Below are 27,971 nucleotides of genomic sequence, written 5' to 3' on the forward strand. Positions count from 1 at the left end.
AAAACATCCTAACACCACAACTGTTGGTGCTACAGTTTATTGAATGCTGCTGATGCATGGCTCCCAAATGTATCTGACCTACGTCACCCATTTTGGTTTGTTAATGTTACGGTTAGCTGATTGTTTACTCCACCAGCCGTTAACCTAAAGCTTTGTGCATCAAATACAGGCAGAGCTGCTCAGGCCCAGCAGCCACATCCACAGGTTCACAGGCACCAAGCAGCCCCCCCGATGAATCATCATGCAAACAGACACTACAAGCCACAAAACAAAGTCAGTGTAGCAAAACAGTCTGCAGATCATGAGCGGTGATGGGAAACCAAGTCGTAAGGCAACAGTGGAGCCTCGAAACTGTCTTATGTTTAAACATGTTTCTGTTTTTACATTGACCTTTAAAAATAGCTTTTGGTCATAGCTTTTAATTGCATTTTATTGCCTCGTTTAAAATATGTAATCTTATTTCATAACCACAGAATGAGAACTGAACTGAACTGATATCACTTCAATCTTATATTTACACTCTTATAGACCTTTCTGTAAACGTTTTTCAATTAAAGCACGTGAAAAATGTCAATTTATAATCATTTTTAATTGAAAATTCATGAAATACGGTATTTTGGTGACAACATATGTACAATTTTATTACAAATATCCACAAACATGCAAACAACATATATAAAAAGTGAATACAAAAGTTGCACGAGTTCCAGTAAATGATAAGAAAAACACTGCTTGATAAGAAAAAACGGGTGTAGATGCTGAGTAAACTATTTCTTGCTTATTTTTTTACTCAGAAATAACAGGTAAGGAACTAAGAAAGAGTTGGGTGGCAGTTGACTTGCCACATATGCATATCTTTGGTGATAAACACACACATACACCACACACACACACACCACACACACACACACACACACACATAATAACCAAGAAGTGTCTTTGGCACACGGTATGCATGAGTACATTTAGGCTTAGTCACACCTCATGTACCATCGTCTTATCTCTTCGTACCATGGCTTGGTCGGATTACTCACAGTGTCTCAGTACATCTGAGGTACTTTTCACGTTGACTACACTGCAGTCGGAAAGAGGAAGTTCAAAGCTGATGTGTGTGTCCTGAGTCTTGACCCTCTCACCACACCTCGACACGCAGCCCAAATGTGTGACACATTATTCTTCAGGGGGTGAGAAAACGTAGCTGTAGCCCATGTAAATGATTAACAGAAAGAGGATATATCTTTGCATGAAATGAAGTTTCTTTTATCCCCCTTGACATATAGAGATGTCACGATGACAAAAGATGTGCAGTCCACTGCTTTTTGTTTGAAAAATAAATTAAAAAAACACCTTCCTCTTTTTACTGCTTGTTCTCTAAAATTCTAAATATACTGCTTATAAGTCAAAGCCGTTGAGCCATTGAAAACCAGAAGAGATGAGGTGGCTGCACCTTATGATTTCACAGCATGAATGATAAAAGGAGGCTCACTGGCTGTTGGAAAAAGTAATGGAACATATGTGTATTTTCATGTAAAACAGTTTACAAGTTATTGCTCTTGAAATAGAGGTAAGGATTTGTATGAAATGATACCACAGAATATTGAATGTGTCTTGCCCATTCAAGCTCTAACTTTTAAAGTGACAGTCAGACTCTTTCTGTCCTGCAATCAAAGCTTTCCTTCAGGTGTTGTTTCTTAACCTGATCACATGCAAAGAGGCGCAACGTTTCAAACTAAAAAAAGCTGGATCCTGGACGTTCAAATACGAAGGCCTCTTGTTTGTTGGTTGTGCAATATTCGGCAGCAGCAAGCATATCAAAGTGAGATTCCTGCGATGTCACATCTGGACCGGTGACATGACCTCAGATGAGTCAACCCACATGTTTTTTAGCTGTCATGGCAAAGATTAAAAAACTAAAACAAACAAAAAGCATTGTAGGTACATCCAGTCTATTTTGAATGATAAAATACTATAACTGGTATTGTCCCATATATTTTTGTTGTATGGCTTCATCCACTTCAAGGCAACTGTTTGGCAGTTCTGTGCATTTTTTCACTTTGTAAAAATTAGTAAAAAAATCTGTGGAGCTGTTACATACTGTATTTGTATACATATTAGAGAAAACGGTATAAAAAGTCTAAATATATATAGTATAGGCATTGTTTTGGCTTTTTAGAGTTACCCTTAAGTTTTTATTCTGGGTAAATCTGTTATATCATGGCTCAGTTCACATCTGTCCAAGTCTCCATTCTGCTCCTTCATTTTTTGCTCCCAGAATTCTCTCTCTGCATTGTCAATATGATTTTCCACATCATAACCATTTCTCTCTTTTTGCACTCCATTCTCCCTTATAGGTGATCCTTGAATGGGGCTACTCTCCAGCTCCTTGGCTTCCTCTGACAAACCTACATGTGCCTCATGACTATCACTAACTCCTGCCTCTTTATCCTCCTCCTCTTCCACATCCTCCTCCTCCTCCTTGAAGGCCTCTGCAGCTCCATCCAGACTGGAATCGCTGAGGAAGGAGTGTGCGGTTTGGGTATACTCTATGGAGAGGCGGGTCTCGTCGCTGAGGCGGCCCCCGAGGCTGCTCCCGGCCCCCGGGGTGAGAGGCATCTCCTCGGGGTCTTGGTCCTGGTCCTGGTCCTTGCTGCAGTAGGCGTAGCGGTGGTTCATGTGCTGGGAGTAAGAGCCGGAGTGAGAGAAGCGTTTGCCACACTTGTCACATTGGTAGGGTTTCTCCCCAGAGTGCAGACGGCTGTGCTCAATCAGATGGTGTTTGTGCTTGAAGGCTTTGTTGCAGATCTTGCACTCGTGGGGACGCTTTCCTGTAATTAATTTAAAGAAAATTGTTTCAAACATAAAAAAAAAAAAGATGTACCAGCTTCATTTGTATAGAAAAGAGTAATTATAAACATCTGTCAGGCGGGTAGCTTGGCACAAAGAAACTGAGACAAGAGGGAGGAGCCAGCCCGGCTCTATTCAAAGGTAATCAAATCCTTTTACCAACATCTTTAAGTCATACATGTTGTAGTAATCTATAAACTATAGGAAATGGGATATCATGTAAGTGTATATGCTACTGACCTGTGTGCTCGTATTTGTGTCGAAGCAGAGAGCTGCTCTTCTGAAAGGTTTTTTCACAAATGTCACAAGCGTAAAGCCCTTCATCGGTCTTCTTCAGTCTCTTCCTCCCTGGTCCTCCATCCAGTCCGTCATCCATGAGAGAAAGGTAGTCCAGAGCGCCGCGGCTTAACACCTCACCCTAAGCGGGAAACGTACAAATATATAATTTGTATTGTTCTAGTTCTACACATTCGTACAGCAATGCTATAAAATATAGTTTTTTTTTTTGGTTTTCTTCAGCATAACACATCATTCTTAACAAAAACACCTGAAAGAGAAGCCTTACTCACCATAAGAGCTTGTCTCTCCTGATGGATCTTCTTCAGTGTGGCCTCTGCGTCTGCCTCCATCATGAAGGCCATGGGAGAGAGAAACCTAGGGCTGTTAGCTGGCTGGCTGAATGGAATCGCTGCAATGCCGTCATGTCCTGAAAGCCCTAAACCAGACTGGTTGAAGATAGGAAATCCATTATATAAGGAACCTGGAAACACAGGAGCTCCAGCCCTGCTGAAGATAGGGTGGTGGTGGAGGGGGAGATGATGAGATGGACTTGGTCTCTTGAACTGCTGGTTCCCACGCTCTCTCCTCTCTCCTCGGGCTGCATTACCATTTACAGTTTTGTGTCTCCCCTCATGACCTGAGAGCTGCTTGGGCAGGGAGAGGTCGAGGGGCTCGTTCTGTCCGGACCACGGGCTGCTATGAGGGGAGGTCAGCTCAGGGGGACAGCTGGTGAGGTCCAGGCAGAGCGGAGAGCCAAATCCTGATGGAAACCTTCTTCTGACTCGAGGTGATGTCAGCTCTGGGGAGTGGTTGATTGGATGGCTTGGGCTTCCCTTTTCCTGGTTTGTCCAGAAGGCTCGTGAGGACCGGTTGTCGTGTGGGGGAGATTGCATTGCGACTAAAAGCTGCTGCGGTATAGAGTGCCAGCTGAGCTTCTGTAACGGTGATTTGTTTTCGGAGAGGCCGTTGGTTGCTTCACTTGGTTTGCTGTTCTCCGCTTTGATGGCAGATCTTGGGAAGTATAAAGGTGGCGAGGAGTGGTCTTTGCTGCGTAGACCCTCAGGCACCTCCATTGCCTCTCGGTTCAACTTACAGAGGTAGCGCTCGTGTTGCAGGAGCACTGCTACGTTGGGGAAAAGGTGGGAGCACCAGCGGCACGACATCCCAAGAACACCTCTCTCTCCCTCACCTGACCTCACTGCCTCTCTCCTCCTGTCGGGGGAGACCTTCATGTCAGCCCCTCCTCCGTTGAAAACCCCCTTCCTTTCCTCCATCGCAGCTTCTCCTCTGTCCATGTCCGCATCTTTCTTCACCTCCCTGTGAAGCATTTCCTGCAGCATCTGTTCAAACTTGGTCCCAGTGGGCAGATAAGGCAGCAGGGTGGTCCCTTTCAGTATACTGGTCCTCACAGAGAGCTCTGCTGAGGGGTCCCAAAGCTGAGCCAGGTCTGACGCTCTGGGGAAGCCCGTGGTGTTGGGGTCCTGCAGGGAGAGATGGTTAGGGTCCTCTGGTCCTCGACCCAGAGGACCAGCATGACCTTTGGACTGTGATGCAATCGGAGAGCCCTTTTCAGAACTGTTTCCGCCACCTCCTCCAGAGGGAGATGTTGGAAATGAGTGGTGGAAGGAGCTTTGGCTATGTCCATTAAACGCACTGCTGGCTCCTCCTGTGATTCCCCCCCCATTCAGGCACTTTTTGCTGCTTAAGTGGGAGCTGTAGGAGCCGGAGTGAGAGAAACGCTTCTTGCAGTTGGAGCACTCGTAAGGTTTCTCACCTAAAGGACGACACACAGGCGGGATATATTAGTCAAAAGATGTATGAAAATAACTTTTTTATAATGATCTTTGCATGGATCTTTTTTTGACTTGTTTCCTGTCAACACTTCAAGTTATGTTTAATTGAATGACATATACTGATAAGTAACAGTTAGTGATACATTGGAAACAATGGCAAATAGAAGGTTGGCACAACTTGGTTGACGGGTTTTTGTTCTCACCGCTGTGGATGCGGAGATGCTCTTTGAGGTGGTGTTTGTACTTGAAAGCTTTCCCACACTGCAGACATTTGAACTTCCTCGTCTCAATGCCTTGATCCAAACCGAGGACACTCTAGGATGACAGGACATTGTTATCAGTTGATTGGACAAATTGCAGGGTGTGAAGAAGTATACACAAAGTTACAAATAAATGACTTTAACGCAACAACTTCTAAATCATAGAATAAAGTTATGACAATGTGTCTCTTTGCAGATATAGAAGTTGCTCCTGCTGTGTATCTCACCTTGTCCTGCATTTGGTTATGAAGTGCCAGGTGCCGCTCCATCTGTGCCCTAAGGGTGGCAGTGTATCCACAGAGCGGACAGACCATGTGGCCCCCCTCCCTCTCCTGACAGTACTTGATGTGGTCCCTCAAAGAAGCTCCTCGCTGAAACATCCTGTGGCAGAACGGACAGGCCTGCTCGCTCCTCCCTGCATCTGAGGTCCAGGAATAAAGGTGGTGTTTTAAATGGACAACAAAATTAAATTCTAAATAGATTTTTGTTTGAACCGGGTAAAGTTATGATATTTTACTCAATCATTTTTTTAAATATAGCACAACCTGCATGTATGGATTGCCATATAGATGTGACTAGTGTCAAACTGGATGATTAGGTGATGTGTGTTTTCAGAATTACATTAGCATAAACAATTACAAATATATGATTTATCACTTTTATATAAATGTCGGCCTGCATCTTAATGGTTTCTCATTCTAATAACTTACTGACTAGCTTAAAACCAGTCATGTAAGATTTGTTTCATTATTATTGAGTGTCCTTGCAGCTGTTCCAACACGTACCTGCCCCCTCAGGTGAGCTGTGCTGAGCTCCAGGAGACCAGATGGCCGGGGGCAGCTCGTCCAGCCGGCTGCCTGCGTGGTACGCTGCTGCGGAGCCGCTGTGGTTCAAGCGCTCCAGGAGACTGGCTGAGGTAGAGGCCTTCCTCAACTGGACCAGAAACTCATAGTGGGCCAGGTCCTCCAAGGAATTCTGGGAGTCTGAGTTATTGCCTAGGAACAGAGAAGAACGTTACAGAGGTACAGTAATATAAGTAATAATGATAAAAAGAATCATCATCATAATCGTAATAATGCTATCAGTCAAATGTATCTCTACTGTAGCTTTGTTAATTGTGCTTTTTTTGCATTTATTTGTTCACGTTTTTTTGTTTAGTTTTCTTTATTTCCAACTGATATACTCAAATTCACACAAACAAATCCAATATAAAACTTTAAAGGTGGGGTAGGTAAGTTTGAAAAACCGGCTCGAGATACACTTTTTGTTATATTCCATGGAATGCTCTTAACATCCCGATAGCAATGAATATCAAAAGTGCTTTGACAAAAAATCCATAAAAAAATGTCATCTGTGGAAGCTGTAATACTGTAAAAAGCACGACCAATCATTTTAACCGGCCCGGCTAAAATAACTGGATGGCCTACCTGCCTGTCAGCCTTCCATCTGTGCACAAACTTATCTCGTGCCCTCATTGGTCGTGTGCGCGTTCGTGTGTGTTGGAGGAGGGGCTCTCTAAGGAAGTGGCAGATTTTTTCCGGCTGTGTATTTTCAAATTCTAGAGCACTCGAGCTGGTTTCTCCAAAATTACCTACCCCACCTTTAAGTTTAATAAAAAATAATAAAAAAGTTGACAAACTAAAGCATGCTTTGTTTAACCAGAGGTTAGTTCTTACATGAAACTGTTGAGCTGTTTTCTGTGATTTAGGAACATATTGGTAAAAGATTCCATTTGTCTTTTTCCCATTGTGCTAAAAGTCTCACAGAAATACAAATAAATTGTTCCCGGGAAGGCAGCATTAAAGCCAAACAGAGAATAAAAACAGGATAATAAAAGTCTCACCCACACTGCACCAAAGAGCATAAACAATATCCAGTTATTTTGCAGATTGATACATTGCATTTCTACATGATCTCGCCTTCTGGGTTTTTCATTTTGAACATTGTCAGTGATTGCATCAGTGCAATTGAACCAATGTTAAATTAAATTGTTGAGAAAGAAATGTCTTTGCGTGAATGAGTATGTCTCATACTGTATATGGATATGCTAGGAGAGAAGGGATAACTTGTAAAGAGACATTGTGTGATTGTGCGGCTGAATCTAATGGAACTAAATTGCCTTCTTAAGACCGACAGATAGAACAATGTATTCAGGGAACTTCTTGGCCAGATATGAAACTTGATTTGAAGAATTATTTCTCAATTGGGTCCTCGAGTGCAGTGACAGGCAGACAGAGAGAGAGAAAGCCACGTGAAGAAGAGAGGGCGCTTCCTATCATGAATCAAGCCAGTCAGCTTACAGCGACTTTGAGGAAGATTTTTCAAATGTTTGCAGATGTTGGCATATTTTGAGCTGTTTTTTTATGTGGTGAAGGGAAGAGCTTGTGCGGTTGAGTGTTGTAAAAACTCAGCTTTGCCTTCATCAGGCAAGACCAAATCACACGAGGCGAGGGAGCTAAGTGATTGTTAGTAGGCAAGCCGAGTGAGCCTTTGATCTCTCCTAAATAAAAGGGAAAGCCTCGCGTCGCGCAGTGCTGATTTCAATACCGTAACGTCACCTCTTTGATGCATGGAAATATTGTGACATTGTGTGGGATTACTTCTTTTGTCATGCTTTCAGAAGGCTGCCTTTTCAAAGAGAAGAGTGAAAGACAGGAACAGCTTGTAGGGAAGGCATGGTTTCACAAGGAGCTGATATGAAGGTGTATCTAGAGGGCTCTGAGAGGCATCATGAGACTGCCGCCGTCTTGCATCAGAAAAACACTGAGAACTTGTTTACACGCACAGTGGGGTCCTACACAGCACTCTCATACAGTGAACAGATCACATTTTACACTTTGCACACTTCCTTGGACATGCCTTTGTTCTAGAGAGGCTTCTCAGAAACTTAAAAAAAAAAAGTTCTACAGGTTTATTTTAGTTTATAACTTACAGTACATCCTCAACGGTTCCTGGTCTCCCTCCCTGTCGGTGACAGATGCTGTGTTGGCGTCTTCTGCCGTCTCCACCTCCCGCTCCACCTGCGGCCAGTAGCTCCTGCTGCCGGGGCTGAGGCTGAGCGGCCGGGTGGAGCGGGCCGGGCTGCCGGTCTCCTCCGTCCCCTCGCTGGGCGTCAGGCTCGTCTTGTCCAGGCTCTCCTGACAGTCCTGGTGCTCCAGGCTCCACAGGCCCACCTCATCCTCCCCCTCTGACCCCAGGGAACTCACCTGCTCAGCATCCACTGTGAGAAGGAGAGAAAGAGAACATTTAGAGTGGTGACAAAAGACCATCAGATTTGCAGTAGGCCTTTTGCTCATTAGGGAACACAATATTGTATATTGTTTTGTACAATAATCTACAATGATCAAAATGAAGGAGATAGTTAATTTATTATTTTTTGGTTTACATGATTTTTTAAACATAATTCAAAAGGTAACATTCATGAGTTTCTTATAATTTCAGCTTGAGATCAAATTCAAAAAGATCAAATGCTTGTTTTCTCTTTAAAATGTCAGGAACTGAAACTAAACAGGGGAAAAACACAATAGAAATTCAAAATGTTTAGTAAATTCCAAACTACATCTTAACTGTTGTCAATGACGAACAACAATATAATTATTATTCCTTTTAGTTAGTTTAGTTAGTGTTGTTCCTCTTTAAGCAAGGGAAACGAAATGCCTTCTGAAGAAATTCAATGTGTTTTATCATGGGAAATGTATGGCTTTATGTGGTATGTGCCGATTATGATCATTACAAGCAGACACGCTTAGTGTGCATGTTTCTTCAAAATAAATGTACAACTGTATTAAGGATGTTCTTAACTAGAAATTAAGGCATGTCAAAAATGTTACTAAGCTTTGAACTTAACATGAAACTTCTGACACTATATAAAAAAGTGAAATGTGGTTTATGATAATGGCAGCATTAAATACGTGCAATCACCGCTAAATGCACTTTAACACAGGGGTATCTCCTCTTGCACTTTAGGTAGCTCTTGTATCTTATCTTGCCCTTTATATGTCGTAGCTGCTAGATTGTACTGCCATGTGGTAAATACTTGTGTGTGCTGCTCTTGCTCTTTTGCACTTTTTGCATATCATGTATTTGTTTTTGCTATGTGTATAATTGTCATGTTCTTAAATGTTTTATGTGAGGGACTGCGGATGGAAATGAGCTAAAAGCTAAAATCCCACATATTTACACTATTTGCATTTTTTTTGTTTAATGTGTTCATTAATGTGCATTGTCCCTGCTAAATAAACGATTAAATGAAATTAAATGAAAATATATATTTATTTATTAAGGTCTTGACTTAAAAAGAATCTCATCCATCTTGATGATCCAACTTTCTAGTAAAATACATATTTTAGGGTTACTATTAAATTGAAATGTGTAATTTTCAGGATTAATCTCTAAAAAAAAGTATGAAATGGAAAAGTGTATTTTGAACTAAATGTGTTTGTATTTGTTATTGCTCTCAGAGAAAACACAATTTGTGCGACTGTAGAAAAAACATTTGTATGCCTTAATGTTTCGCACATGTACGGTATGTTACTTGTGATGCAGCAAGGATATAGTGAATCAGAAATAAGAAAAGATAAATAACATATTGTAATTCAAAAGTGTTCCCTCGGTGCCCAGACTGCATTACTTTTTCCCATGGCAAAGACAATAAATGACAATCACAAACACATGCCTGGGATTTCAGCTGTAGGCTCTGATTTCCAAGGATATTTTTGAGGACTCTGTTTCCCTCTCACTGATTGGCAAAATCTAATCACAACCAAGTAATGACCATTAAAGAAGGCACATAGACTCTTTGCCAGTGCTTTTAAAACATATTGGAGAAAGACAAACCATTGTCAAAGGGTGTGCCAAAACACAGAGGGCCAAATCGTATTTCTTTGTTGTAAAACTTTTTTTTTTTTGATGACAGTCACAGTACAATATCGTCACGCTTCTTACTAGTTTTAAATAAATGTTGCTCTTTGAATTCTTTTGTTTATATCACAGTGGAAATAATGTTTCACAGCTCACTACATTTCATAAAACTCAAACAAAATGTTTGATTAAAATGACAAAACAACAGTCAGTCAATATTAAAAAATAAAGAAAACGTTCATTTTACACGGAGCTGTTTTAAAACCACTCTTGGCCGGTGGACTCTATAATTGAAGAGAATGTAGCTTTTGACACATTCAGTTAAGGCCCAGAGCTCACAGTGACAAACGCCAGAGACTGTTCTACATCGGAGGAAACATTTCAGCAAATGTCGTCAACTTTACATCGAGAACACACACACAGATTGTACACTCACTCTGTTACTGAAAGAGCAAACGAGACCCAGTGCTGAGGAGGGGGCGGCCCGCAAACACACACCTAAAACACTCGATGTACACACTAGTTTGATGAGTATATTATCTAATCTCCAAATGCAACACCCACATGTGTATCTGTTTGTATCATCTAGTTGCAAAACCTTCCCCAGCTTCAATACACTTCCCAAAAAGTGAGCTCATGCAAAACACTAGGGGCTAGTCATCTAAGCCTAACATGGGGAGGAATGACTTGCTCTTATGGGGGGTGAAATTGGTAATTAAATGTGCTTCCCTACAGCAGAAAGCTATGAAATTATATGATGTAGTTAAGGTTTGACCTGCAGGAGTTTCCTTGGATAATAGGACATACTGCTGGGCACTAAAAGAGAAAGTCTGTTCCGGATTAGCATCAAATTGGCTCTCATTTTCTCTGCAATGACAGTGAGTGACACTGAGCCTATATGTGCTGTCATTAAAGCCGCAACGCCCTGGGATGGCTTTCATTATCGGCCCGTTGATTTATTTATTTGGAGAGCGATTGCATCCTTCAAATTGTTTCATTTTTTACTTTGGAGCAGCCACATCTTTGAACACCACAGGAGGCTTGGGATTGTGTTTCAAGGTACAAAGGACTTGTGAATTAATGCAATGTGCAATAGTTTTCCGAATGTGTAATTTGTTGGAAGATGTTGAGCAGAAAATAACACAGAAAACAGTTCACTCTTATTGTCATGCACTGTAGTGTGCGTGGGAAGAACGTGACTCATATCTAGAGAGTGCTAACCGAACTGTGCTGCATCATGCTTGACAATGTCGATCACTTATTCTGGGGACTGCATCTGATGTTTGACAACAACACTGTGTTCTGATCAAACACTGCACAACTATTTAAATCTGTCTGTCGCTTTCACTGCATGACAGCGACTGAACGTCTGAAAGATTGATGGTGTGCCTGCCAGAAAGAAGTCTTCTTGGGACACCAGTGTTATCGTGACAAAACACACCACCGTTCTGTGGGCTTGTGATCTATTTTGAAACTTATCGAAAACCTTAAAAATTATGACCTGCAGCAGATCTTTTATTATTTACATTGTTTGGTTAGTTTTCCAAAGCTAGCTAGCATATATATGACACACAAAGAAAGAATCTTCCCACCACTACACTAAAACACAAACCCTAACTTTAAAAAAGTTACGTAGGACCTGCAAAAATGTAAATCTGAATTTCTTTTGCACTGACTCTCTTCAGCAAAGAGAGCTTCAGAGCCGGTCTAATTCTGCACTGTTTATATCCCAGAGGGCATCTACTGTACAGCAACACGCTAAGCTGCAGTTTATTTTACGACGCACATATGTGATCTGGTATTGACTTAGTAATTATGTGGGTAAATGGTAAGCACGGAATAATTACCTAGAAATTACCTTGTTTGTTTCTTCTGGTTTTAAAGGCAACAAACAAGGCCAGGCCCAATTTACCACGCAATGAAATTGTTACAGTTCTGTTGATTCCTTCAATTGAAGGTCCATATAAACAAAGCCAGAATAACTGTAATGTATTGTTATCAAGCAATTTATTAGATTGTACTGTCTTACACCAGATAAAAACAACCTTATAAATAATGTATCTATTTATTTATGTAATGAAATATCAGTTTATTTTTTTTATTTTTTATTTAATTGTTTATTTGAACCGGGACAGTGCACATTAATGAACATTTTAAACAAAATAATGTTTTTAAATGTAAATGAGCCGGATTTGAGCTTTGAGCTAGTTTCCATCCGTAGTCCCGTCACATACAACATTTATGAACATAACATTTATATACATGGCAAACAGAAATACATGATATGCAGAAAGAGCATGAGCAGCATACAAGCCACAAGGCAGTACAATGTAGCAGCAATGACATATCAAGTTTAAGATTTTTTGATAACAGATGTTAACTTTTTTAGAAATACTGTCTGAAATGAATGTGTCATGAAAGTACATTTTTTGTTACAAACACACAATATAAGCCACTCACAATATATAAATACAAAAATTATAATAAATACAAAAATTACCTTAAAATTAACACAGGAAATACAATCAAAGAGTCTTTTTACGTTTTGAGTTTCGTTTTTAGAATTGAAATGTTTTACATTTATTTTACGTTTTACATGAAATTACTTTCAAACTTATATTCTAATCCAAAAGTTATCCTGATACACAAATTAATAAAAATCAATGTAGCTCTTCGACAGAAATAATGATTACCATGCCACGTTAAAGTAACATCTGATACATTTCACACAGTAAAAATGTAAGTGGTAAAACTGCCTGAAACTTAATGGCATAATTAAACACATACTGACGCAACATACTTTTGTATCCAAACTATTTCTGCCATAGAAATATATTTAAAATGTTAATTCTAAATTATTTAGTTTTAGTTCATGTATATTATACAGCTACTTCCATACTGTTAAAACTGTCACGGTTTCACAGGTGTCTAAAGACTTGCTATTTTGAACTCAATATATTACCACAAGGGTTACGGACACCTACACACCCGCTAAACAAAATGCAAGCTCAGGAACATGTGTGCCTTGTCATTTTACAGTACCTATTTGAGATGTTTAAAGATGAAGTGTATCCAAATTCATCTGTAGAGCGTGTTCATGTTGACGATGACCCATCTTGAAAAATATTGCAGAAATCAACCAAGTCATTTCAAGAAATCTCACTGTGGCAGCTATTGTATTCATACCTGCTCTCTGACATTTGTACAATGAGTCAGGGGAGGACCACAACCAAAAACAAACACCTCCCACCTCACCTCCTCGATCGTAGCAGAGACTCACAGTCTGTCACTCAGGGTGATGGCTCCCTCTGACTTGGGCACCTACTCTGGTTTCGTTTACCCTGCCCTAACAACACTGAGAGGGTAAAAAGGACACTAATGCCTACGTGCAAATTAGGTTTTTATCTTACTGCCTTATTTCAAATGCACCGACTACATAATCAACACATTGTCATTCCATGAACTTGATCTGCAACAACAACAATAACAACAACTTAATATTTTTGATACATGATATCATTTCAAAATCTTGTCCTTTTTTTACATCTGTTTGATTCCAATAATATTCCAACGTGAATTGACTGTAGTTGACTTTACAGTAAACTTCCTTTTTGTGGTTGTCTCAATTTGGAATGGGACTCTATATTTTAATTTATCCAAATGTTTCACAGATTATATCATAAAGCTGACAGCAAATTGAAGATTAAATGCTCTAAATTACATGTTAACCAATAGGAATGGTGGTAATGTGATGTTGTGCTGCACATTTATTGCATCTCTGCGGCCAGAGAGGAGGAAGTGCAAACATTCTTGTCTAATGATGGTGAAAATGACCACAAACACGTTGATATGAAAGTCTAAGATGTCGGGTTAAGTTCTACTTCAATTGATGACAGTGGTTTCTTAGCCGGTTGGCAGTTAGCCACACAAACAAAAAAAAAGTCTGCAAATGGCTGCCGGCGAGTATAAATGAGACTGAAACTGTGACACTGTGATAGGAATTTTAAAGGTCATATTAGTGTGGAGGAGGAGATGCTTAAATGTGTGGTGCACTTTGTGATCTGCATTCTTGCAGTGTGTTTGGTACACAGTGCTGTGGTGTGTAATGTATGTTAGAGAGAGGGGCTGACAAGAGTGACACCGAGTTTCAGAAACAACAGTGCATGAAGAATATTGCACATTGCATAAACTAGAGCAAACAGAAAGAAAAGGTGGTAGAGAAAGAGTGAGATAAAATAAATTCAGGGGTGAGGAATTAGAGAAGAAAAGGAGAAGGAAAGAGACAGAAAGCAACAGCGTTAAACTGTCCCCGACACAAATCCTCTAACTGTGAAAAACAGGCTACAGAGGGAAATTCCCTCAACAGACACACTCACACACAAACTACAAACTAGAGTACAGAGAGACACAGAGAAAAAAAAAAAAAAACGACTAGTATTGTGGGCACAAATTAGAAGCAAGACCGGCCTGCTGCTGCAGAGGACTAGCGCATGATCAAAAACAGCATAGAAATACATGACAATAACTGTGTGTTAGCGTGTACGCAACAGCATGAACATCCACAAAGCAGACCGAGGCAGAGTTAAAGCTCATGCAGAGCCGCAGCAGCAAAGTCACGGCTCTGTGCCTTTAGATGTCCCGCTCATTAGGAGACACCACCCTGTCAGAGCATTCGGACCACCACCACAGAATGTGCAGCCGAGTGGCAACATCTGCTCTTTGAAACACTCAGAGGCGCGCAGAACAATCAAGAAATAATTTCCCCATATTGATTAAGGCTCTGCAAACACATCAGCGAACAAAACTGCAGCGCAATCCCGCACTCCAAGCTGTGACCTTTGAATTGACAACAAACACTGTAATTGAAACTATACTGCCTTTGTTCTCTGCGGCTTTTAATGATTCTGTTCAATTAGGGCCCTTGTGACACAAAAACAGAATCCCTTTTGGCATTTTATTAGCTTCAAAGCCACCGAGCTATTCTCTCATACCACACTCACAAAGTTGATTCTTCAACCAGTTGTGCTTTTAGTGTGACTTTGTGCTGGTGTTAGTTTCATTATTCACATATGAACTCGTTCTCAGTCCGATTTCAGAGGAGCCTCAGCGAATCAAAGCACGGCCCCAAGACACCGGCTATAACATGCTGTGGTGTTGTGTTCAGATGCCATGGCTGCTGTGAAAGTACCCAGACATCAGAAAATCGAATGAGATCAGTATCACTGATCTGTTATTCTCTATCTGCATGTCTCATCACGGCACTACACAGAGAACCACATATGCTTAGTGGAAACCCACTCTCATGTGACTTCAAAACAACAGCAGATTAAACTAACAGTAAAGTAACAAATAAGAAATATAAAATAAAGTGCAGCAAAACCAACCAAACAAAGTAGTGACTTACTGTATGGTCCGTGTTCTGCAGGGCAAGCTAATCTACCTCGAGGTGAAACTGAGTGGGCATTCACTTTTCTGTCATTAGGTTTAATCTTTCACCTTCAATCAAAGTTTCTGTTTTTACATCTGATAGGTCTTAATCTCCTCCTACTCATTTTTGCACTTGTACCCATGCATTCTGCACATCTTTACTTTGAGTGTGTGTGAATTCACTCCTTTTGTAAGGTTTCAATTGCCACACATGTTGTTGTTATTTGAACAAAGTGTATTTCTTTTTTATTGTAAAAACCAAGCATATGACAGGATTATTTCAAACAGCATCTCCTATGCTAGAATATCTTTCTGTGTGTTTATGCATTTCAGATAGAGACAGAAAGAGAGAAATAGGAGATGTTGGAGTGAACATGGACAGGGAATTTTTCCCAAATAACTCATGGCCTAGATCAATAATTACTCCACAAAAGTGAGTATACGTGCTGGTGAATCAGCTGTGACTCACTTGAAGGTGAACTGCATGAGCAAAAGCAGAAGACGGGGAAACACACTCACTGCGTGTACTTTCATCCTCATGTAGATTCCCACCGAGCCATGTATTCTTAGATTGTGGTCAACTCTAGACATCCATGATATATTTTTGGAGCCTATAATGATTTTAACTTTTTAAAGAGTAGACAAGTGCCTCCACAGGAACTTTCTAATGAATAGGTTAAGATTTCTCCCAGGTAGAGCATAGAGACACAAGGATACTGTGGCTGGATAATTAGCTTGTTTAATGTGTCATTAACATAATGTCTTCTACAGGCAATGTCTGGTCTTTCTAATAAAATGTGTGAGGTTCTTCCCCTGTTTGTTACAGATAAGATCAGAACGCATAAAAAAGAATAGGACGTGTATACAAAAATGGGGATCAAAGTTTCACATTTAACATTTGAATGTGTTTGAACAGGTCCAAAGTCTGACTTGAGTTGTTACACTTCCTGCCTGCTGTGTGGTATCCTGTAATTTTCCCATTAACAGACCCAAAACTATTTATTAGGGCTGTCAGTCGATTAAAATATTTAATCGCGATTAATCGCATGATTGTCCATAGTTAATCGCGATTAATCGCAAATTAATCGCACATTTTTTATCTGTTCTAAATGTACCTTAGAGGGATATTTTTCAAGTTTTTAATACTCATATCAACATATGAGTGGACAAATATGCTTTATTTGTTTGTTTATTATCATTTGAACAATGACAAATATTCTCATGAATATTAAACACAACAACCTCTGAACATTACAAATATTCGCCTCAATTCAACCTGGAACCTCTCTCATACAATAATACTGTGTGTGTGTGTGTGTGTGTGTGTGTGTGTGTGTGTGTGTGTGTGTGTGTGTGTGTGTGTGTGTGTGTGTGTGTGTGTGTGTGTGTGGAGATCGTTGGAGCTATGTGCAGCTCAAGGCATATATGCTCGAACGGGAGCTGCAATCATGTTGCGCGTACTATCCGTGCTGAGTGTGCTGACTTTTCGTACAATGTCCCACTGTCTGGCTACCTGCATAAAGTCAAGTGCTCGGCGCAGTTGTCGGCGAAATGTCATTGAAACAGCTCCTTATATCCGTTAGCGCAGCTAGCTAGCACCGGATGCTAACAACAACAACACGTAAGGTATGCCTCGCTCGCGCGAGTCGCGCCACACACACACACACACACACACACACACACACACACACACACACACACACACACACACACACACACACACACACACACACACACACCACACACACACCACACACACACACACACACACACACACACACACACACACACACACACACACCACACACACCACCACACACACACACACACACACACACACACACACACACACACCACACACACACACACACACACACACACACACCCACACACACACACACCACACACACACACACACACACACACACACCCCCACATCCCCACACACACCACCCTCCCGTTCCTCCCGATGGCCAGTCCGGTCCTTGCCGGTGAGCGTGAAGTGTGGTCTGCCACAAGCGGGCGGCAGGAACGGGGCTGTCAGCATCAGCTTGTACAGTAGATGGTATTTTAAACTCGATGCGCTCTGAAACTACGGGGCGGCCGAGGACAAAAAATACACATGCGTTAATCGCGTTAAAATAATTAGTGGCGTTAATTTTTTTTTGCGTTAACGCGTTATTAACGCGTTAACTTGACAGCCCTACTATTTATACAAACTATAAAACATGCTAGCCAGACAGAATGGATTTGTATGCATAAAAATGCAGCAATCAGTTTTTCTCTTTGCAAAAATGAGGCAAGGTGTGAGAGAAGAGGTATGCATAAAGTCTTTGTGGTTGAGTGTCGTCTTCCTTTGGAGGTTTCCTGTATGCTGCTGCCTACACGTTTGCCGCCATATTTACCTGTCCTTGCGACCACCACAATGACATTTGTCAAAAACATATCATCACCTTGTTTGACACCGGACTTTACCTTCAGAACAGATATGTGTGACTTTCTGCTTTAGTGCAACTCTTTGTGGGTAGCTTGCAAAAGGCAACGCAGTCTTCTCTAGACTTACAGAGTGAAGATGAGAAGATTTTTATTTAAATGTAGTTAATAATAAAAAATAAAAACTGTTTTTATGTTTTTACCATTTATCAATACACCAGAGCTGCGATATCATGGTTTTAAAATTCACACCACCCACAACACTAAAGGTGACTTACATTCTCTGATCTCATTCTTGTCTCTTTCTCGCTTCCTCATTACACATCTGTATAAACTCACACCCAATACAGTTTCCACTGGACTATAAAGGTTAACAAAAAAACAAATTTGATTGATATCATTCTGGACTTCCCTTCTATGTCATTGTCACTGAATTGTGTTGTTTGACTCATATACCTTGTCAATGACTCACCAGCCGAGATACATAGACTATCTGTACTGTGCTGAGAGACCCTGGTTGTAAAAACAAAGACTTGTCACCGTGTTTAGGCTCAGTGCTGTTGTGCCCTGTGTGCATCTGCTCCACAGGCAGGACTGATGTTGGTGAGAAAGGTTAGCTCGGTTAGAGGAACACGTTATTTCGAGTTGGCCCTTCGCCTCCTCCTGTGGCCCGCACTGGTTTCCGTGTAGCGAGAGATCTGTGCTGGAATGCAGTAACGGTCACAGAGGGACCCACGCACTCACCGCACTGTGAATCAAAACCCAAACTCCACTTCATTAGACTCCTGTCATTGCAAAGACTCTCACACCACTCTATAAATACCCCTGTCTCCCCCCTCCAAATTTGTTTTCCCTCTTTTTTCTTCACACATGAAAATGCTCAGGGACCGTTCCAGCTTTCTGATGTGGCTCTTTATTTTGTACGTTGGCGCAAGAAACCACACAATAGTGGCTCCTTTTGAATATTAAAACATTCTCTGACGGAGCACAAAGGTTCTGAAGTTTTTTAATAGGGCTTCATGCTAAATAAAACTTCTCTTTGAGCTTAACAGCTATACAATGTGGGATTTGGTTAGTTCAGCTCGAGCTGCAACTTTCAGTTACTCACTACCGGAGATTGTTGTGAGGCTGAAACAAATATGCCTGGTATCCCACTGACTTTGGTCTGCTTCAATCATATATAATCTGTTAGAGGTGTTTTGCATGATGTGGTGTTCTTGAAACACGACAATTTGCTGCATTAAAGACAAGAATGTCCAAATCTAACCACTCAAAGCAGATTTAACACGCAAGATACAAGATTCCTGAGAAAGCCACATTAAGATAATAAAAGATCAGAGCAGGCCATGTGAAGGTATTCACTACACATGCACCCACATCATTTCAACTATTGAGCTCTTTCACTAAGACTAAAGAGTTAGTCAGCAAAAACGACAGCGACTATTTTCTATCCCTGCTCAGACCGTCATTCAGTCAAATTAGAAAGTACAGGATGTAACCATATCTAAATTTAAGTTGCTTTGTAATGATAAATGTTGTTTTAATAGACAGAGGCTGTAGATGAGGCCTGGCAGCCAGTTCATATGGTTAACATACAGACGGGGCGCCATCCTCTGGCGTATGTGGACATTACATCCTCCACTCAAAAGATAATGATACACGGAAACATTTCAAGTGACCACATCTGACCTCCAAGGCTTTGAAACATAGAAAAGATGCCTTTCTAATGTGTCCCTCTGCTTCCATTTTCTTTCTCTGAATCGTTCCTCCCATTTCTGCACACACATCTTTCTTTCTCTCGGTCCCTGCCTTTTATTTTTTTTATCACTTTCTCTGCTCCTTTAGCACGCACACAAATATAGGAACACACACACCACCATTAAACTGCTGTCTTTGTGGTTATGCAGTTCTGATTAAGAAGAGGTATGAGTCACATTGCATATTCACTTACACACATCCATATGTTTGTTAGTTACAGCTGTGTGTGTGTGTGTGTGTATGTGTGTGTGTGTGTGTGCATGTGTGTGTGTGTGTGTGCGTGTGCCTGTGCGTGTGCGTGTGCGAGGCCCAAACCGACGCCTTGAAAAAGAAAAACTAATTAAAGTCATGGAGAAAAATGCAAATACAGCAGAACCGCACGAGAGTGTGTGCATGTCATTACTGACCTGGCCCAGTTGCAGAAAAAAAAAATGATGGCAAGAAGAGAGAGCGAGAGAGTTAGAGAGAGAGAAACCTCAAACCAGCGAAATAATGTATATAAAAAAGACTCAACAAGAAGAAAGGTTTAAAAAGCAAACTTTAGGAGTTTAAGAGGATCTTTGATGTGTATCAGAGGAGGAAAGCAGCCTTGCGACTGGGACGACAGTAATTTTAAGTCGAAGCAGAAGGCTGGCTGGCTGACTGGCTGCCTGGCCGACTGGCTGACTGTGGGCTTTGATGGCGCTGCCTGTTTGAAGTGGTTTTCGGGGGATGGGAGCAGCGTGTGGTGTCAGTGGGACAGGGGAGGCACTCAGGGAGAGGGGGTGGGGGGCATGATGGCGACCGTACAGGACTTGCGGAGCACGGGCTGGGAGGAGCAAAGGATTGATATGTGGAAGGAAGGAGAGGGGAAGAAAGAAAGACAAAATGTAAAAAAAAAGACTGGAAGGGATGGGAGGTGGAAGAGTTGAGATACAGAGAGATAAGGAGGAGGAGATGAAGGAGAAACCAGGGGATGATCAAGAAAAAGGAGAAAGACAAGAAGACAGAACACTGAAACAGAAAAAAGAGAGACTCACACAAAGAAAGAGAGAAACAAGAAAGGCTTAAGATGAAAAAGCTGCACATTTGAGAAGGGGAGAAAAAAAAGAGGTGACAATGAAGTCAACGTTCCAGATTTGTGTCTGAAATGCAAAGCCCCTGTCCCAATATAAGGCCTGGACACATTCACACCTACCTATTACTTGTATCATTTAGATGACGTTACCTCTCTCTGATATGCTGCCAGGCGGCCTTATGACTTACTTCCTCTTCCATCCCTCCTGCATGCTGCACACATGCACTGTATATCATAACTGCACTGTTTCCCTGAGGTATGTCTACACAGCAGAGAAGAACATTTATTCTGTATAACTTCAGAACTTTTTTGTTGTCTTTGCAATTTTATTAACTTTTACTTGTATTAGCAACCAACTTTTTTGATTAAAAACCTTCCCCTTTTTTGCACTATCAACAGAAACATGACAACTTGTCAAACAAACACCATACAAAAATGATTTAAAGATGAGATAAGACTATTTTCAAGATTGTTACACAGTGATAACTGAAATAGGGGACCAGTGTACACTGATATTATTTGCTTGCTTCCTTTCTTGCAGAAAATACTTCCGGTTTAAGGATCCGGTTCTTTATCATACCTGAGCTATCAAAGATTTTGGTATTTGCAGATATAATATTGCACGTAACTTTCCTGTCTGAGGTAAGAGTCCGAGTTTGTGTTAATGCTTGAGCATTCTTATGACTTTACAAAAACCCTCACATTTTTCACAAATGTTGACGATGACATGTGATGTTTTGTGGACACATTTCTTTGAAAATACTTTAATGCTACAACAGTAATAACATGATTGAATGACTGACTGTAAAAGCCTCTAAAAGTGTATTGTACTAAGTGGAAATGTGTAAAAATGTGATGTTGCTAGCCAAAGAAACAGAAAATGTGGGAGTGAGAGAGAGGGAGACAGATAGATGGAGCTGTGTACAACATATCAAATGTTAAGCCTTGAATGTTACAGGTGTGTGTGTGTGTGTGTGTGTGTGTGTGTGTGTGTGTGTGTGTGTGTGTGTGTGTGTGTGTGTGTGTGTGTGTGTGTGTGTGTGTGTGTGTGTGTGTGTGTGTGTGTGTGTGTGTGTGTGTTCAATTGATAATGGGAACTACGCAGCTTTTTCACAGAAATTGTGCAACATTTTGGCTTTTTATGTTTATGCAACATATGATTTTCACTATTTACTGACTTACAAATGTATAATTGTATGATTGATATAATCAATAATATACATAACCCTTAGTTGATCTCCTAGCCTGATTATTTGATCTCAAATCCGTTCTTTAATTGTTTTCCAGAGAATGTACTACATGTTGGCCTATATGGTATCATAAAACTCTAAACCATAAAATACAAATGCATCCATATCACACATTGTAAACTCCCTACTGTCAATCCATATAGATCATGTGTTTCATATATTCATTAAGCGTTAGTTTGTGTATGTAGTTGAAATGGAAACTGGAAAGACAGATGCACATGAGACTACTATCTGGTCTCAAAAACATTAAAACAATTAGAAAATGGACTACAAAGAATGAGAGACAGGCAGAAAAGAGGAAGAGAGGCAAGAACCATGCACATGTTGAACTGATGAAACCAAATACATGAGAACGCGCAAGCTTTTCTGGCCCCATAGGTGATCAACACAGATACTAAACAAATGCCCCGCCACTCTTGTCTCCACACACCACATATCAAGCTGTTCCTCTTTCAATCTGCTGCTCATAGATCCTTTGCAGGCATATACTGGCACACTCTGAGCAGCTCTCCATGTCTCTCCCTATCTCCTTGTCTTTCTCTTCTTTCTCTCTCTGCCACCCATCTGGGCCTTGTAATACATGACAGCTGAAGCAGGGTTTCCAAATTTAATTTGAGGTGTAATAAAACAGCACATATCTATAAATTGTGTGCAAAGAGCCTGCCTATCTGGATAGATTTAACCTCTTTCTTCTGTGGAACATGTGCAGCATATCAAACACACAATATACCCACGCAGCACCAAAGGAAGATCCGCAAATAGACTTAATGACGAGGAGTCTTGCCAAAGCAACGACAAAGAATGTAATGATAGCGCTGCAATGGCATATGTCAAGAAAAAGAAGGGATCAATTGGCAACATCAAATACAGTATGGAAGCCTTATCAGATAAAACGCCTTTGATGTGAAAATACAAATGTCTTTATGAGTGTGAAGCCGCAGTACAGTTGGTGTTAAAAGTGTGAAAAGTGTACCCGGGCACCTATACACACTTGGGCTATTAGAGTAGTGTTACAGTTTAAAGAAGTATGATTTTGAGACAGACACTCATATCTAAAGGTTTATAATGAAGACAAGTGTTCACCATTGTGCTATTCTAGTCTATTTGGACCATTTCTTTATTTATCCTGATGAATGCCTGGGATTTTGCTTTCATCTACGGGTCAGATTGTGATTGTCTGACGCAAGAATGTATCTGTGACATCTGAAATTAAGGAGATAATACAACTCCAAACAGTCATGTGCAGGAGCTAATATGGCGGAAAGCCCCTTGTTGTGTATTAATAATGCAATGGCACAACATTCCAAATAATTCCTCCTTGATTGACAGTGTGGCAAGAATGTACAGTAAGACATGGTTCTGCTCGGTCTAAAGCATCAGAAAGAGCAATAATCTAATAAACATGTGATAAAATACCAGAGGGACTCAAATCAAGGGATTCCCCATTACTGCTGTGCAGATCTGGCATCGCACACATAGAGCTTGGATGGGAGAGATCTGTGGCACTTGGAGCTGTGGGAACGTTGAGGAACAAATGAGGAAACACTTATTATCCCACACTCTGTCGCCCGTCCCATCTCTTCTGTCTTTACCCCTCAGCCCCTCCATCTCCTGTCTTCTCACGCCGAGGAGCTGTTTTTGCTGTCTCCAGCCCTGTCAACCCCATCAGTTCCCCACCTCTGTCATCCTCCTCTCCTTTCTTCCTCCTCTGTCCCTCCCACCCGCTGGTTCTGACGCCTGGGCTGATCCCCTTGAAGAGTCCTGGTAATAAACTGTGGTGCCTGCGCTCTTCATTGCTGTCTCGCTCTCCCCACCCCTCATCCCAGAGCGCCGATACATCTGCCGTTAAAGCAGGCCCAGTCCAAAAGGCCCGGCCCCTCCACTCTGTACTGTACAAGCACGTCGGTCTTTAACGCTCAAATGTTTCCCCCCTATTCTCTCTCTTTCTCCTTTTCTCTCTCTTTTTTGCTGCCCGAGTCCTTTGTGTACAGTGTGCTATGCTCACTGTGGCAGCACTGTGCCAGAAAAAACACACACAAACACACACACACATGTATGCACACACATACACAGACACACAGCTGGGCCCCAGCTGCATACAAAGACTGGGGTTTGGAAATCAATGAAGGAGAAAGAAGAAAAGGGGAAAGGAGTTTAAATAAATTGGCACTTGAAAAAAGAAGAAAAATGAGAAAGAGGGAGTGAGGGAAACAGGGAGAGAGAAAGCTCTCTCTTAAAAAGGCACATCAACTCAACAACAGAGGGAGTTTTTTTCATGGATTAACAAAGCAAAAAGCGCAAGGCAACAGGACTAAATATGTTTGTGAGTGTGTTCATGAAACACAATCCTACATCTGATTCAACAGTGAATGTTTGAATAAGTCTGATCAGTTGTGTGTGTCATTCTGGCAAAGAAGCCTGCTGAGCTTGAGGGAAGGGGAAAGCCCGGACATAACACAGCCAGGACACTTTAAACAAGTGACAGTATTTTTTAAATGAGTACTGCAGATATGGATTAAAAGGTTGCTTCATCACATTTACTTCAATGCATTTTTAAACGCATTTCAGTGTATGAAAAATTATTATGGCATATTTTTGTTGAGAGAAAATAGATATGATCTTGAATCATCGTCCAATCATTATGAAGATGTTTGCCTCACATACAAAATAAGTGCAACTACAATTGAGAAAAAAACACTTTTAATGATGAGAAAATATGAAATGAATTTGACCATTAAGTGGCTTACTAAGAATGTAAGGCAAATGTCCCCATGGTGTCAGAAATCATTGGTATAACTGAGTGTGTATACAGGCCTGAAGAGGGGTATTGAACTGTTGGCTATCAATGCCCAGCTAATTAATTCACACTCTTTGAAACTCTTTTACTCACAGCCAGGAAATATGGGTCGTCATTTCAAATGCTAATGCTTTGTCTTAGGACTGTTTTCAATCTGCCAGTAATTTCCTCACGTTGCCCAAGATTGGTGAACATTGACAGTTTTATTGGGGGAGACAGAGACATAATCAATAGGCGCCTTGGAGGGAGAAGAAAAGTCCGCCTATGTTTTTTCCTCTTTCTTCTGGTTTGGAAAAGATCCCCGAATCGCTGTCTTATGAGTCGGGCCTGCCAAATTCATTTGGTTTTATCAAGGACCTTTAACTCCCAGCTCGCAGCCCGGCACATTCCGAATCCAACACAGGGCTTTAATACACACGTTTCTACATGAGACAAAGATGTATAAGCACTCGCTCACAGAATGTTCACATACACATATGCTATGTATAAGCATGCCATCAGCTCAGGCATGCATGCAAATTCACTAACAATTCTTAATGCAATTTGGGAAAAAGCTGCTTGAACTTATGCTCTAACTGATATAACAAATTAAAGATCAAATACTTTAACATGGCATTTACAGTTTTCAGATTATCAGATAGATATCACTGTATCATCTTTCTCTTTTCTTTCACTTTAAAATGCCTTCACTTTACCACATTCCCACCATTGTTGGTAAAACGTATTGGAAATTGACCAGAGGTGATGCTTATCTCTCCTCTGAGGTCACTGCAGTAAATTAAAGGAAAAGGACTGCTTTCCCTGGTGGTCTGATATTGACAGGTCCTTGTCAGTAGTGTGCTTTTTTGCTGATAGCTTTTACGGCAGTGAGATGGTGCTTATTTGTGAAAAGGTGTGCAGTCGGTCGACAAACTGGTGTCGTCAAAGGTGAGAGTGTGTGTGTGTGTGTGTGTGTGTGTGTGTGTGTGTGTGTGTGTGTGTGTGTGTGTGTGTGTGTGTGTGTGTGTGTGTGTGTGTGTGTGTGTGTGTGTGTGTGTGTGTGTGTGTGTGTGTGTGTGTGTGTGTGTGTGTGTGTGTGTGTGTGTGTGTGTACGCATGCACACACACAGTACCCGTTATCGCTCGGCAGCCAGGGAGGATCTCACCCTGGTGACACTCTGCCGAGCTTCACACCTCTCTGAATAAAATGAGGAAACACTTACAGCAAACTAATTAACCATATAAGTAAACAGACTCCTTACAGCAAATAGGTTTAAGGCGGTTGTGTGTCAGATCAGAGACAAACAAGGACCCTGCGTGGTTTGCAATGTCTTTCATTAGCCTCAAGAAATACAAAATAAAGCCGGCAATGTTTTTTTATGTTTTTGACAACTATTTATCCTCTCAGCAATAGGAAAATGACAAAATATACAAGAGATTAACTTAATTATGTGTTTTTTACTAGGGTTACTGCTATGTTTGCATTGGGGGTATTGGTTAGGTTGGTTTGGAATGGCTTTCCCTGCAGCACCCAACAACTTTACATTAAAAGCAGCCAGCAGCAAGACACTGGCATGCACGCATTATAGTATAAGAATAATTTAGTATACGAATAATTTAAGTTTGATAAGGTTTAAGTGTTCAAGTTTAGATTTCAATTGGTTGGTGTCAAGTTAAAATTAGTGAGTGAATGTCAGTGAATCATTTGTATGTGTTTTTGGTTGAGAGAAGTAGAGGGATTGACTCTAACATAAATGATCTGTCCTCATCAGCAGGATAGAAGAACAAATGTGTATATGTTTATTCATGCACATGTGTGTATCCTTACTACTGTTTGAGAGTTCAAAGCTGTAAACAAGCACACACACACAACCTCACAAGTACCCCAAGCTGTAACTAACAAACATATGGATGCGTGTAAATTAAACTAAAGAGTCATACATCGTCACAATCAGAACAGCATAACCACAAAAAGGCAATACCTGATGCACAATGAACAAAGTCTCAACAAAGTCTATTAACTGAGCAAACAGTCAGCACGGTTGTAAGAAAAATGAATTCACAAAAAAGAAAAAGGGACACCTAAAGCTTACCACTAATTCTAGATTGGGTGATTAACGGTAAGTATGTTAGAATACAAATTGTATTTCACATGCCCATGAGGCTGCTTTAAATTCATGCCTCACATTTTAAATCCTATAATAAAACTATAACCAAATTGAGTTACGTTCTTTTTAAAATATATATATTTAATTGTGTGCCTGTCAAGATTTGACAATAACTTGTGAAATGTTTAACATTGTAGTTTAAGAAAAATCTTGGGTTTCGATCAGTTGAAAATCGCCCCTAAACTATTTGTAACTTCCCTCTCTAAAAGACATCAAACTAGTGTTAAACAATATTGCAAAACAGAGCATAGAATATTAATAATTAGAAAACAGGCTCCTAGGAAGTTTCTGTTTTATAGCATGTAAAGTAACAAATATCAAGTGAGAAAAAGTCCCACTAAAGTATGATCACAGTAGATTACAAGAAGCCTTTCTGTTTGACAAAAACAAATCGTAGTTAAAATAACAAAAACAAAGTCTGACTTTCCGAGGAGGTTTAAGACAGTGGGGATGCTTTTAAATAATAGATGATTTACCACTTATTCAGGAGAAAAAAATCAGGTGTATAAAACATACAAGGGTCATGAGATTTCACAAAAAGCGAGCAGCCAAAGATAGTGGGTTTTTATGTTAGGGTTTTGCCCAGATGTGTGTACAGATAAAATAATCCCAGTGGATGCCAGCCTGACGAAAGTTGACTGCTCATCCCTGCAATTTACGCTGCAAGGCAATCATGAGCCATGAGCGCAGAAACGTGAGTCTGAAACATGAATGTTGTCAAACTAATGTGCAGCAAACTACAGAGCGATAATACAATACATTTAAACACAGTTTTACTACAAACTGCAGAAGAAATCAACGCGGTTCGGACGAATTCGGCTCCTGTTCACTGCAGCAACATCTGTCTGCATCTTTTACCAACTTATTAAAACTTTCCAGCGCTGCACGTTTCTTACCTCGATTCCTCCTGGGGTTGGCTTGTTTCCTTCGCTTGCCCCTACTTTCTTCTGCCATCATCACGCTTTATTTTGTTTCAGAAAAAAGTTGTCCAAGGAGCGGTGCAAGTGTGTGTTTGTCCTGAGAGCCTGCCTGAGAATGAATGGTGATGAGGCATCGCCTTCGGTCA

General features: G+C 40.8%; 1 protein-coding gene across 1 annotated transcript; it reads right to left on the reverse strand.

Annotated features, from left to right (window-relative positions):
* Window positions 1-570: 570 nt before the first annotated feature.
* On the reverse strand, window positions 571-27,971 carry LOC117489923 (zinc finger E-box-binding homeobox 2-like). The gene is made up of 8 exons (XM_034139505.1): window positions 27,802-27,971; window positions 8,109-8,396; window positions 5,962-6,171; window positions 5,404-5,597; window positions 5,120-5,231; window positions 3,414-4,897; window positions 3,085-3,262; window positions 571-2,825 (listed from the first exon to the last, which is right to left on the reverse strand). The coding sequence occupies exons 1-8, from the start codon at window positions 27,860-27,862 to the stop codon at window positions 2,182-2,184; spliced, it is 3,171 nt and encodes a 1,056-aa protein (XP_033995396.1). The 5' UTR covers window positions 27,863-27,971; the 3' UTR covers window positions 571-2,181.

Source organism: Trematomus bernacchii, unplaced genomic scaffold (assembly GCF_902827165.1).
Source record: "Trematomus bernacchii unplaced genomic scaffold, fTreBer1.1, whole genome shotgun sequence".
Lineage (NCBI taxonomy): Eukaryota > Metazoa > Chordata > Actinopteri > Perciformes > Nototheniidae > Trematomus > Trematomus bernacchii.

Excerpts from the sequence above, each read along its gene's own strand:
- LOC117489923 (XM_034139505.1), bottom strand. The coding sequence starts at position 27,862 with ATGATGGCAGAAGAAAGTAGGGGCAAGCGAAGGAAACAAGCCAACCCC. Across the intron at positions 6,172-8,108 it reads GGAACCGTTGAGGATGTACT|GCAATAACTCAGACTCCCAG; the intron begins GTAAGTTATAAA and ends CTCTGTTCCTAG. Across the intron at positions 3,263-3,413 it reads AGGAGAGACAAGCTCTTATG|GGTGAGGTGTTAAGCCGCGG; the intron begins GTGAGTAAGGCT and ends TTTCCCGCTTAG.